This window comes from Callospermophilus lateralis, chromosome 5, assembly GCF_048772815.1.
Source record: "Callospermophilus lateralis isolate mCalLat2 chromosome 5, mCalLat2.hap1, whole genome shotgun sequence".
Classification (NCBI taxonomy): Eukaryota; Metazoa; Chordata; class Mammalia; order Rodentia; family Sciuridae; genus Callospermophilus; species Callospermophilus lateralis.
Window position 1 is genome coordinate 161,554,107 of NC_135309.1, and position 13,824 is coordinate 161,567,930.

The 13,824-nt window shown below is 52.2% G+C and overlaps 1 protein-coding gene across 1 annotated transcript in view; it reads right to left on the minus strand.

Moving 5' to 3' along the window:
• The window catches only part of Adamts16 (ADAM metallopeptidase with thrombospondin type 1 motif 16), a 129,055-nt gene that overhangs the window by 86,200 nt on the left and 29,031 nt on the right, over nucleotides 1-13,824 (minus strand). Inside the window, exons 4-8 of the mRNA XM_076856230.1 lie at nucleotides 8,270-8,531; nucleotides 6,492-6,691; nucleotides 4,623-4,706; nucleotides 2,397-2,556; nucleotides 829-934 (exon numbers count right to left, since the gene is read on the minus strand). Of these exons, the coding sequence (XP_076712345.1) occupies nucleotides 829-934; nucleotides 2,397-2,556; nucleotides 4,623-4,706; nucleotides 6,492-6,691; nucleotides 8,270-8,531 (812 nt within the window). The remainder of the gene's footprint in view (nucleotides 1-828; nucleotides 935-2,396; nucleotides 2,557-4,622; nucleotides 4,707-6,491; nucleotides 6,692-8,269; nucleotides 8,532-13,824) is intronic.

Genomic DNA, 13,824 nt, shown 5'->3' on the forward strand with positions numbered 1-13,824 from the left:
TACACAACACATGCACACACCACACACACACACACACCATACACAACACATGCACACACCACACACACACACACACACACACACGCGCGCGCGCGCCTGAATGGGTGTGGGTAACATGAGTCTGTGACTTAGTCTATTTTTCAACAGGGTATAGAAAAGTTAGCTTTGCAGAAACACAAATCACAAACACCCCTTTTGATTTTTTTTTTTTTTGCCAGTAAAATCAGCTTAAAATTTAAAAAGAAAAATAAAAAGAAAAATTGAAATGTCTAGGACATTTTCTGGGCTGAATTCCAATACAGTTTCAATACCCAGGACACTATCTACACCTCACTCCTGGCCTGTGTGCTCATGAGGTCACCTGTAGGAGACCCTGGCTGCTTGGACTGCAAGTGGGACCCTTCAACCCTTTTAATGAACAGATCCATGAAGTTAATCAGCTACAGCAATATTAGACAAAGAAAGCTTACCTGAGTCTCACAGCTGCCATAAGTAATTGCTAGACTTCCCCCCCCCCAATTTTACAGGTGTAAGTGTAAGGTTTTCATGTACAAAGAGGACGCCAGCATCACAGCACCCTTATTGAGAGCCACTTGCCCAGGACCCTGTCCAGCTAGACCGAGCCTCCTGGTGCAATGAGATGCCACCTCAGTTCAAAACCAGTTACAACACTGAAGTCGGGTGTCTAATGACAGCGTTTTACAACTGACATCTCACAGTCTGCATGTGAACTCCCTCTAGAGACATGCTTTAATGCACTGGCAACCCTATGGTGATCACCCAGTTAGGAAAGGCCCCAGGCTGCAGCCTCACTAGAGATGGGCTTACTTGTGTCCAGACTCATGGGCGATGGTGAAGGCCAGTCCCAGTCCTGTATCTTCATTAATGGTACAGCTGCGGTATTTACTACACATTCCACTTATGGGCGCAAATCCTATGGGGCAAAAGATTGAGACAATCTATACTAGTGTTGTCATATAAAGAGTAAGTAAATATTTATTTTCTGCCCTATGATACAATCTGGTCCTCACCTTCATTCGGGGAAACATGAAACAGACCACCCTTGGACAGTCGTGGAGGGATGTGATCGTGTGTGGGAATGTGGGGAAGTGGTCTGCCCGGGAGCCCAAGGACTCCGTCCCATGGAAGACGGCTCATGTTTCTAGGCCATGCTCCTGACACAGGCTGTAACTGGGGCCAAACAGAAGAGGGTTTACTGTGTTTCTCTATTACACCTGGGTTCACAAAGCCACTGGAAGAGCCCGTAGAGAACGGGTGTGACGGGAGGCCCCAAACCCACCCCTGTTCCGTGATTCTCTCACTTCTGATGGGTCTCTGGCATATCACGGCTGTGGCTTACGGCAGAAGGAGGCAGATCAAAAGCAGCCAAGGGAAAAGTCACATGGCGCAGAGTCTAGGAACCAGGGGTGAACTTCTGAGACCCTTCCCCACTGGGGACACAGCTTATCTCCCCAGCAGTGAGTGTGACCACCAGTGTGAGGTGCTGTCCAGCAGCTGGGAGGCTCAGTGGGGCTCAGCGCCCGGGTTTACTGGAAGCTGGTCATGGGGGCACCATGCCTGACATGGACCACTGCAGACTCCCAGAAGGAAAGCAGGGTAGGCACGGGCCATGGTGATGCACAGTGGGCCACTCTCCTAGGAGGAGTGCTAAGGACCACCCTAAAATCTGAGTGTTCTAAGGACAGCCAAGGGCCAGCCTTGTAAGCAGGTCCCCTTCAAAGGACAAGCAGTGAGGCCACGGTGGGAACTCCACACAATAGGATAAACCTGTGCTAGACAGAGTCCCGCCCAAGAGATTTTCCAACAAAAAGCATTCCTCTGAGAACGGGGGGGGGGGGGGGGCAGAAAGAGAGTAAGAGAAGGTTCCAGAGTGTTGGAGTTAGGGGCCCACTGCCTTACCAAGCCCGCCTCTGGGATGCACCCAGCCTTAGAAATAGCTAAAGCTTGCCAACTTGCTAAGATTGAGATATTTACAGAGAAAAGGGAAAATGAAGAGCACAATATCTTATGCTATCTTTATAAATATTCATAAATGTGCTGTTTCTGCTGCTTAGTGAGATCTTCTGTGTATAACTTGGACCTATTAGCCCATTCTCATGTGTGGTAGAAAAAATGAGAAAAAATTATGTCCCACATCAGAAGAGTTGGAGAGTCAAACTCTGAGCGACCTTCCTTGTCTCATGTCACTCTGGATGAACAAGAGCCTGCTCCAGGACTGAGCCCCAGCTGTGCAGGGAAGGCAGTCTCTTCCTCACAATTAGGCTCAGCAGTAGCTGTGGCTTGTGGATGTGGACAGGGCAGAAATCTTCAACACCCACAGGGCCCATGGAAGGGCACACCCCACCTGGCCCACAACCTCTGCTGGAAGGTCTTACCTAGAGTATCACAGGGCTCGTTCTTCCAGGAGCATATGTCCAGGCCGGTCAGTAGGATGGCGTGGTCATGGCGAGTCCCGTCCTTCCCCATCAATCCCGACTGCCACTGACAGAAGCTACTCAAGGTGTGGTCTGCGTGGTGACTTATCACCAGCCCTGGCTGTGCAAGAGAGCCAAGGCCCCGTGAACATGGAGGGAGATGTTTCAAGACCTTATCATCACCGCCAATCATTGTTGACTTGGATTTCAAATACAAAGGTGGACCCGGATAGCTGTAAGCTAATGCGTGCATTTTATGCAAAAGAAACCCTGACAAATTCAGTGCAGAGACTCATGTACTTTTCTGTTTATAAACAATTGGAATATGTCTGGCTGAGCCTGAATGCATGTTCAGTGACTCAAGAAAGAACACTGGTGCATCTTTTTTTTTTTTTCATTTAAAACCTTTGGAAAACATTGGCAGAGTTACATAAGGTAACAGAATCATTCAAGCATGGTTTTCCTATACAGACAAACACACGTAGCCAGTGATAGGATGCTCATTTCATACCCCGGCTGGCAAGTGCTATCTCCAGCCATGCCCCCTAGCTGTTCATTGTTACAGTGTTCCATTGAGTAACCATCCTAGGACAGAAGCAGAGGGGTCAGTGTGCAAAGCTCTCATTTCTGGGAGGTGACCTTCAACTAGAAGGGAATCATCCAGAAAGACGTCCATAAACACCAGCTTCTAGCAGAAGAACAGGGATATGCCAGAGTGAAGAACTGGGGAACTCATGGGAACTGGGGAATTCGGGGTGTGCAGGAGCATCCGTCAGAGCAGGCTGCCACGAGCTTTCTGAGCCACTAAAACAGGAATGCAGCCACGTCCTGTGGGTGGCCAGGGAGGGTCAGGGCAGGGGTCTCAGTTTCAGCACACCATCTTGTTGAGAGCTCCACTGCTGGAGGGTGGTCGAGACCTTTGCCTCTCGGTCACTAAAGATGTTTTCTCCTTAAATGTTTTATTTTGTTTTTCTGGAGAGACCAATGCATCCAAGCTACGTGCTGTGCGTCCACACTGTGGCGCGCCTGCATTCCTCAGCGGCAGATTTCCAGGAACATGGCATTAATTAAAGTTAACACAGGTGTACGATCAAAAGATAACCTTGCTTGTTCTTTGCAGCTTGGATGGATTCCAAAGCGAAAACGTTTTGATACAAGGAATAATTAACCTGTCACCTGAGAAGCCCTGCTGGTCTGGGGCTCTCCCCAGGAACACACTCACACAAAGGACAATGAGGTGATCCTCCCTGACCAGCCAGGCTGGACACAGCCCTGCCCGGGCACACCACCTCCCTGTTCCCTCACCCCGTGGGGAAACAGTGATCTTACAGCTTGTGAATGAGCTCAGGTTCTGTCTAAAAATTCTTTGTTCTACAAACAAGAAAGCTGTGGCTAGCAGGAAACACTGACGGGTCACCAAGGTGGAAATGGACACCTATCCTCACTCGGGTCCAGAGCACACCCTCCTTTGCTGGGTCAGTAATCAGAGTGGAGAAGACCCAAGTGGTCATCTCTCATGACCAAGGTGCCCTCCACTGATATGCATGCCTCTAAGGGCTCACTGTGAACGAGTTCCTCGAGTGTTCCCTAGGGGTCGGGACGGGGACAGCGAGGTGCTTCCACACTGCTACTGGGACCTACAGAACTTGGGGTCTACGGGCTCTCAGAGTAAGTGGTAGACATTCAGAGTCTTCGTGAGGAAAGGAGGTGAGGTCAGGTGAGGGCACTCTCCCCAGGAGCAGAGGTGATGGGGTAAGGCAGCTCGGCCCTCAGCCCGGGTCAGTTACAGGCTGCAGCATCTTTACTCCTCCAGCAGAAAGCGGAAGGAGCTGCACTCAACGGCCCCAGAAGGTCACGGACACAGCGGCCGAACCCTGTATCCCCAGCGTTCCCACCCATAGGTCCAAGGCAGCTTTTCATTCCACTTCCAATCATAGGCCAATTAAAAGAGTGTTCCTTACTGTGCATGCGTACACACACACACACACACACACACACACACACACACACACTTTAAAACAACTAAAAAAAAAAAAAAAAAAAAAACCTGACTGCAAAATCAACTGTTGCTAAGAGAAAGAGATGTCAAGAATCCACAAAATGTGGTTTTTACTATAAGGGAAAAGCATCCTTTTTCACTTAATTTTCTGGGGGAAAAGAAAGCTGCTGGTTTCCAGGGCACCGTACCTGTTCGTCTTCTAGAAGGATGAGACCTACGACTGCGATGTTGATGTTTCCCCCTATGGTTCCATCCTTGAATAAAGCAGACACCTGAAAGAGCAAATCCACATCAGACCCCGAACAGCCACATGTCCCCACTGCACGAACACTGCCTGCGTCCCCCAGGGTGGGGGCAATCTTCATGCTCTCAGGCTGTCAGACAGGCATAGAGACATCAAAAGGCCACTGGTCAGCCTCACAATGTGCTCCTGGAGGTGAAGGCGCGAGGTGGGGGTTCACCTCCTGTCCAACCCCACTGAAGGGATGGCAAGGCCCTGGGTGGGCAAGTGTCTTCCTTAGGACAGAGGGGACTGCTTTACTCATGGTAGTGACCGTGTAGAACAGAGGGGACTGCTTTACTTATGGCAGTGACCGTGTAGAACAGAGGGGACTGCTTTACTCACGGCAGTGACCGTGTAGAACAGAGGGGACTGCTTTACTCACGGCAGTGACCGTGTAGAACAGAGGGGACTGCTTTACTTATGGCAGTGACCGTGCAGAACAGAGGGGACTGCTTTACTCACGGCAGTGACCGTGTAGAACAGAGGGGACTGCTTTACTTATGGCAGTGACCGTGTAGAACAGAGGGGACTGCTTTACTCACAGCAGTGACCGTGCAGAACAGAGGGGACTGCTTTACTTATGGCAGTGACCGTGCAGAACAGAGGGGACTGCTTTACTCATAGCAGTGACTGTGTAGAACAGAGGGGACTGCTTTACTTATGGCAGTGACCGTGCAGAACAGAGGGGACTGCTTTACTCATGGCAGTGACTGTGCAGAACAGAGGGGACTGCTTTACTCACAGGGATGACCACCTAAGCCAAGCAGGCCCCTGGCTCTCCTGGTGAGGAAGCCCAGGCACACAGAGAACTGGTGCAGAGGAGAGCAGAGGTCGGGAGAAAGAGAGGGAACGTGCGAGAAGGCGATGGGAGAGCAGAGCGACCTCGAGAAACAGCGGAACAGGAAGCAGACGTGAAGGATCAGTGCAGTGTCCCCGGTCAACAGCAGAGACAGTGTGGCCCCAAGACACGGAGGTACAAGGACAACTTCACAGCAGGGGCGCAGACACCACCCTCACTTGGAGCAGGCTGGCGCTATGGCCCTCCGTGAAGAGCGCCCAGAGCCCTGCCCTGCTGGGCACCTTCTGAACCTTCCCTCCGTCCCTGACTTCATAACCACATGACTCGACGGCCCAAAGTGATGCCAGCAGTGAAAATCACAGATCTGTGCAGAGAGACACTTGGGTGCTGCTTACTGATGGAGAAGAACCAGAAGTGCATTCAAAATAGTGTCATGGAACTATTTTTGAAAACATTCAAAGATCCCAGACTTTGCCGTCTGGGATCCAGATTTCACTCCCGTGCTGTGGGGTCAGCACCCCTCTCCTTGCTCCTGAAGAATCCCTAAGCTGCGAGTTAGAGAGGAGGGCACTGTGTGAGACGATGTTCTACCAGGTCATACTGCTTTAGAGTTTTTGTAGTAGATTAAAGACCTCACACTCAACATCTGAACATCGGCAATCCCAGAAAAGTGGGTGCTTCTACATTCTCACTTAAAAGCACAGATACTGCTGACAGGCTTACTGCATGGAACTCCTTGACCCTCCTAGGGAGTCCTACCAGAGGAAGAGCCACCTCACCCCAAACACTGCAGGGCAGACGGGCTTGCAGAGCGGCCTGTTCACGCCTCCTCTTTATGACACCCTCCGAAGCTCAGAGAACGGCTCTTTCAACAGGATCACACTAAAGCAGGGTTGCCACCCACTGGGCGCTTCTTCCCCAGAGACGCCCACCCAGCTGGCCACCATACAGGCCCGCGCTGGCGGCCGACCCTACCATGTTGAGGATGGTCAGCACGTAGGTGGTGATGTTCTCCTGCCCGTGGTTCTGCATCATCTTCCTGTCGACCACCACCAAGGTCTCCACGTTCAGTTCTTTATTCCGGTGGGACTTGAGGAGTGAGCGCCGGCACCGGGGGACGGACTCGTACTCATCGGGAAGGACGAAGAGGTCCTCCGTGGGGGGTTGGGGTGCATCTGTGAAGCAACACAGCAGGAGAAATAAGGCAGCGGTCCCCTCAAGCCCAGATGAACATGGGGAGCGGGGTAGTGACATCACCAAAGCTTTCTGAGCTCTCACCCCTCGACATCACATTGACGTAACCCAGGTGGGCGCAAGTGCCACCCTGGGGCTGGTCTTTGTGGGACCCCTCCAGTCTCTGCAGGAGCCCCTGGGGTTCTAGGATGGCACTGCGCAGGCAGAGGGAGTGAAGATGACCCCCTTGGAATCCCTCCCAGAAGCCCTCGGGTCTGGATGGTGTGGCCCAGAGCCCTTGGTCTTATTTCTACTGTGGAAATGTGGGTTTGGAACAAAAGCAGCTGCAGCCCAGGGCACAGTAACCGGAGGTCCCTGGTGCTGGACGCCAGGGCAGAAGCACCAGGTGAGGGTCTGACAGGCCAGAGCCCCCACAAGCCCCTCAGAGTAAACCTCTCACCCCCACCAAGGTGCCTATAGTACTGTCTCCTAAACAGGAGTGTCACCTAAGCAGCCGCCATCAGCCAACGCCTGAGGCTGAGAAGCAGAAGGTCCACCCGCCAACAGGCTCAGGCTCACTGTTGACTTTGAGCAAATCAATCTACCTGAGTCTCCACAGAGGGACAGAGGGACATAGAAAGCAAAACTCCATTTCTGAACCCGAGGTGCAGAGGGAAGAGCCCTCCTAAGTGTGAACTGCCCTGAGGCAGGAGACCAGGACCACCCCAGGGAAGTCCAAAGACGGAAGACTGAGCCCACTGACCTAGTTCATTCAGGTTTGGGATTTTCAAGATCCTAGGAATGTGTCCCATGGGTTTTATTTATAGGGTCAGATGGCCTGAGTGGTGCTTATCCGGCTGGTTGGGCCAAGTGACTTTCTTCCTGTTCACCAAGGTCTGCTGAGCACCTGCCGCCGACTCCCCTCTGCTTCAGGGGGTTGGTAGAGCAGCCATCAAACCAGCCACAGGGGAGGCAGGGGCAGGGGAAGCCAGGGTTTTGAGGACAATCGGGGGATGCTCTAGGGACAGCTCAAGGAATGAGGGAACTCCAGGAAGGTGCATTCCTGAATTTGTGAGAGGGTTCCACATTAACATGAATAACAGGTCACCCCTTAAGGAGCCAAACCAGACAGAGCTGTCCCTAAAACTTTGGTGGTGAGTTGCAAATGAGTGACACCGTGTGGGTGTGCTGTGTGATGTGGTGAAGCCTGTGAATGCATGCGTAAACAAATGGCCTCAGCAGGAAGCAATGTAGGCCTCAACAAACCCGAACCTCCAAAATACAGAACCCCTGAGCAGAGGGGACAGGGTTCTTCTGAAGATGTCTGGTGGATTCTGTGCTTCTGAGTGTCCCTTTTCTGTCCAGGGAACAGTTTGTTTAAAAGAAAAGAAAAAAGGCTCCATCTCCCAGGGAGGGGTGCTCCACCCTGACACCCTGAGTTGGCCCCTAACAAACTCCAGAACCCTGCTCCAGGGTTGTGATCGCAGCTGTAGGTGTGTCTTGAAGGAAATCTGCATTTTCCATTGGCTTACACAGACATCCAAATCTTTACACTCACGGGAAGAACCGCCCTTACGTACATTTCTTGCGTCTTCCACAGAAGTGCTGCCTGTGCCACAGCCCAAGGCTGTCACTGAGGCCCTGCCGGCCTGGGCTGGCTGGCTCCCCGGTCCTGGTGAGCAGCAGGCCGGTGGGTGCCTGGGGGGCCTGGGGTTCCACTGCTCTCTTGTACAGCACGTGGGAGGCAGGGCCACCCTGCTCAGAGCCCTTCAGCCTCCCTGCCAGGTGTGGAGGGAGAGGTGTCAGGAAGTAGTCGGCCTCCTCCGTCCTTATCATGCCGGCCTAGAAAACCAACAACAGGAGGGAGAGCAGGATTAGCCACCAAAGCTGCAGCGGTGACCCTCCAAGCCTCACGTTTTGGAGGGTTCTCTCAGGAACATGCTATTCTCTCCAGGGGAGCATCTGTTGAAAAACCTGGGCCAAGAATGAGCAATGGCAGGGTCCCCGCACATAGCTGAGCCCCTTCATCCAATATGCATCCTTCTGGAGACATCTGCATGGAATGGTTCTGTGACCCAGCTACAGGCACAGACAGAGGGCTCACTACAACCAAAGCTGGCTAATTTAAACTAAAAAGGCTGAGGGAATGTGGGCACGGACTTCCATGCAATATCAGGAAGAGTCCCAGAGAGACAGATCAAAATGGAATCCTAATAATTCGAAAACCATGTTCAAATGAATTTTACAACTGGAATAACATGTGACACTTTCTAGAAAAGTATAACTTAAAGATTAATCAAGAAGAAAGCATGAGAGAATTACTTAGGGGAACTGAAAGATCTTTCTAAGCAAGATATTTAAATTTTCTCCATCAGGAAATAAAAAAAACAAAGTGATTCCATGAAAACACTGTTCAGTACAACAGGCTGAACAAGGAAACACATCCGAGAGACTGTTTTCTCCCTTCAGAGTGATGAGCATCTTAAAGTTTGACGATGGCTGTTGGTGAGAATGAGGACAGACAGACAGGTGTGGGAGCAGCTCAGGAGACCATACCACAGCCGCCCGCCACATCCACCTCCAGGACGGACCCTGCGGACACTTTGCCGAAGACGTCTTGTCAGCCCTCCCTGCAGAGTGGAAAAGATGGACCGTTCACAGGATCCTCACCACGATGAAGGGGGGTTCAGCCCAGAGCTGGAAGGACCTTCAACAACGCCAGTCACACAAGCTCGTTGCAGGAGAGCCAGGGATGCCGTTTCACAAGGTAAGAACCACCCTTTCATGGTAAGAACGCTGAACGAATTAGGTACAGAAGCCAGGCTCCTCCACACGACAGTGCCCCACACAGAAGCCATGCGGACATCTTGCCGGGAGGTTTCTGAGGCCCAGAACTCAGACTCACACAGTGAGAGCAATCAGGCAAGAGGAAGAAACAAAGGGCACCACAACTGGCTGATCAACGCGCTCAGCAAAGTTGCAGGAAACAGAATTGACGTGCATAGATCAGTAGTGTTCCTCCACACCAACAGGAGATTTCCTGAAAATCCAAGAGACAATCCTACCTACAATAGTTCCCAATACACACCCAGGAATGAATTCAACCAGTGAGGTGAAAGACGACGACAATGAAGATTGCAAAACACTGATGGAAGTAATTGAGGGGGACAGAAAAAGTGGAAAGACATCCTACATACATGGGTGGAAGAGTCAGGCTTGTTCAGAGGTCACTGCCCACAGAGCCCACTGCAGGTCCAGTGAGATCCCTACCCACCTTCCAATGGCATTCTACACAGAACTAGCAGGAGTCCAAGTGTCCGCATAGGACCACAGAAAACCCTGAACAGCCAAGCAACACAAAGCAGGAAGAACAACATGGGAGGCTCCACACCCCCTGCCTCTAACACACTGCAAACCCCAGCCATCGTCAGATCAGCAGAGGGGCCTAGCACACACCTGTGGGGCCCCTGATGGACGGCCCAGAGGTACACCCGAGCAGCTGCAGCCTTGATCCTCAGCAGAGGTCCCAGGAACACACGCCGGGCCCCGAGATGTGAGAGGCTGTGGAGGTGGGTATCTTCAGGGAGAGACAAGCAGGAGGCACAAGAGGGGAGTCCACTGCTCAAGGTCTAAACGTCTGTGGGTGGCCATACTCTCGAAAAGAGTCAGTGCAAGGCTGGATGATAGGATGATGGGACTGACTCCAGATGAATTTTTTAAACTCTTAGAAACGTTGTTAAGTATGGCTGTCAGTTTATAATAAAATTAACTGCCCCAACGGAATGTCGATCCCTCATTTAGAACTTGGCAGGACTGAACTTCCACTGATTCTCGTGGTACCGCTCTTTTCCAAGGCCATTTTGATATTTTTTACTCCAGGACACCCACTAGGTTCTAGAAGGTGCTGATTTCAGGAGGCTGAGTCTGATCCTCACTGTGGGGTTGGGCAGCAGGCATCCTCTGACCTCAGTGCCCACTGAGAGGGGTTCTGGGCTGTCCTGAGGGGGTCGGAGTGCTGGTGTGCTGTTGGGTGTTGGGAGAGGACAACTGAAACTCGGGGGGAAAGCAGGTGGGTGAGGGGAGACGTGACCAGAGGGAGCCCAGGCTTCTCATGCGCGGGGACCAAGCTTGGCCACAGGGTGCCTGCGGGTGCAGGAGGGCTGGCAAAGCAACCCGGGGAGCTATCGAGGAACCATCGGCCCTGTGGGGGGTGGACCTCCTGGGGCCCCAGCCGTCCAGCACAGGAGAGGAGAAACACTGTGTGCCCTGGACCAGGCACAGGAGGTGAGGCAGCCCCAGGCAGGGCTGCAGTGAACCGCTTGGTCACCGTTTCCGCCTCCAGAGCCAGCGACTGAGGGAGGTCAGGCTGTAAGCCGGGAGCTGTGCCAAAGAGCCCAGTGTGGGGCTCAGTAACAGCTGAAGCCAGGCGACTTGCCTCTTTCTGCATTTTAAGAACCTGGGAGTGTCTAAACACTTACTGAGGGCTTCCACCTGTCTGCTACCCAGGTGGGTTTTCCATACTACTGAAGGTAACCCGTGTGAGTACTGAACTGAAAGAGAAGAAACCATATTTTGCTCAAAATTGTTTTTTCTGACATGCCCAGGATTCCATATTTTTCAAACCATCCCTTAGAACATCATCAGATCTTAAGGAACCCAGGACAAATATTACTCAGCATCTCCCCTGCAAGATGGAGTGAACTCCTGGAGAAGAGCCAAAGGAGTGGGACTCCCCAGCCTTTACCATCCAGTTCTAACATTTATTGGCTGTGTGACTTGTTGTGATTTGCTCAGTCTCTCTGTGCTATTTTGTCATCTTGGGAGTAGATAAAAGGATAGCCACTTGCCATGAGTTTGTGAGACTTAACAATATATTTAAAACACATGACCCATAGAAAACTTTCCAAAAAGGTTTACTAAATTAATGGAAGAATGAGTGTAAAATACTCTACTTTGCCCTGACGATATCTGATTCCTCCTCGTAATTCAGGTGTCCCTGAGGATGCTTCACCCTCTGAAGCCCTGAGTATTTCCATACCCAGCATCACGATCGCCCCAAGCACAGCTCTGCTTCTCTTTGGACCTTCTGCTCGACTTCTCCACTCTCTCTCACTCCCTCACCTACAGCTGTTCCAGGTCCAAAGTCAGTTTCTCAACTCCCCTGGCTCAGCTCCTTCCTGGGTGGCCCTGGCTGGGAGGACCCAAGGCTTGGGCAAGTGACCCGCTTTTACTGGCAGAGTTGAATTCCATTAACAAAGAAGCCAAGCATTACACTGCTGTATTAATAATTTGTCTGAGTTACAATGTTCTATATTAATAATTGCTAGTTTGACTAAGCACCCAGAGTGCAGTCACGTGGACATTTTAGGATTCCTTGGTAAGCAACAGAGTCACCCCACCAGCTTGCTGTGCCCTTAACGTGTATTTAAAGGACTGGATTATCAACCTCCTCGCCACTTTGCAAGGGACTTCTCGGGGCCTGTGTCCCCTGGGCCGGCTCTGTCCCTCCTCACTGGGGACTCACCATCCACTTGAAGTGCCTCCACGAGGAAGGAAAGGGCAGGTGCCCCATCGCTGCCCAGCAGAGCCGTTTCTGAGGCCGGAGGCCGATGCTCCTGTATCGCGTTTGTTTCTTCACAGTTAAAAGTTGGTTTTTGTTAATTGTGCACCCACTGACACATGGATTTAGAGCTCATCTGTTCATGTCAGCTGAGCCGATCAATAGGCCACCCAGAAAGTACCAGGAGAGTGACGACTGCTCTCAGAGCCGGCCTCTCCTGCAGTGGGGGAGGCCCCCAGGGACAGTAAGCGTCAACCCAGGTGACACCGTGAGCCCTTGCCAAGGAAGCCAGCTACACTGGCTTGAGAATACAGCTCAGTGGCTGCTAGTCACACCTCTCCAGGAGCCTGCCATCTGTCACTGATTCCTCCCAGACTCCTGCCCCCCTGCCCCACCAGAGGCCTACAATCCACCAACCATGGGGCCACCCCGTCCATTCTGGGATCACCATTTCCTTGGACTCAGAGCCTTCTCCCCCTCGTCCTCTGGACACGCACTTCCCAGAGCTCTGTTTGCGGGTCTTTCCCATCTCTCAGTGTGCGATGACACAGTGTGGGGACGCGCTTGCTGTCATAGTGTTCTTGATGGTGGAGCAGCAGGCTGACCCAGGCCTCATGGCAAGCACAGTGGCCAACTAGCCAGAGGTGGCTTCTGAGGCTAATCATGTGGCTCGGGTCCTAGCTCTGCCTTTCCTGGGCATAAGCACCACGTGCGTGTCTGCATGTGCTGGTGTCTGGAGACCCTGCTTCTGTGTTTGCAGGTGGAGGATAAATCTATGCTCTTTCACTGGGTGATTGCAGGTGTAAGGACACACCTCAAAGGTAGCAAAGAGAAGACATCGTAGACTGTCCATCAAGATCACAGGATGGATTTGTATAGAATGAAAACAGCTCGTGGAGCCTGGAGAAGAGAGGAGAAGAGAGGAGGGGAGGGGAGGGGAGGGGAGGGGAGGGGAGGGGAGGAGAGGAGAGGAGTGGAGTGGGGAGGGGAGGGGTCTGTGCAGAGTGTGCTACAGGCTGGGGAGTGCCCAAAAGGCTGAGGGTAGTGCAGACAGTCACAAGAGTGGGGGACAGTTATCGCCAGGGATGTCCTGGCAGCTATGGGCAGGGCCGGGAGGAAGCACACATTTCCCACTAGAGTCCATGGGTCCCCAGAGCCGTCACCTGGACCCATGAGCCACTGCTGGAATCACCTGTGTTCCTCGACACAGACTTGATCCATCCCAGTGTGCGACCTCATGGTACCCTTCCCTCTGGCTGAGCGGCTGCCTGCTCCAGGCCAGTCCTGCCCCAAGCTCATCCAAGGGACACTTAGCTCACCAATCAGCTGCTGTCTCTGTCTAATTGGGCCACAGAGGGAGATCTCTCTCCTTCCACCGGCCGTGGCCCTGCTCCATCTCAGAGCTCTTAATGTCTGGAACAGTCACACCAGGCTTCTGCTGCATCCATTTATCAGTCCCCTGTGATGCCCCTGCCTCCGCCCTGGTACTTCAAGCCACGTTATTGTTCATGATCCTGCGGCAGATATGCACAGCTGGGATCAGCAGCTCTGCTCTTTTAGATAAGGAAATCGAAG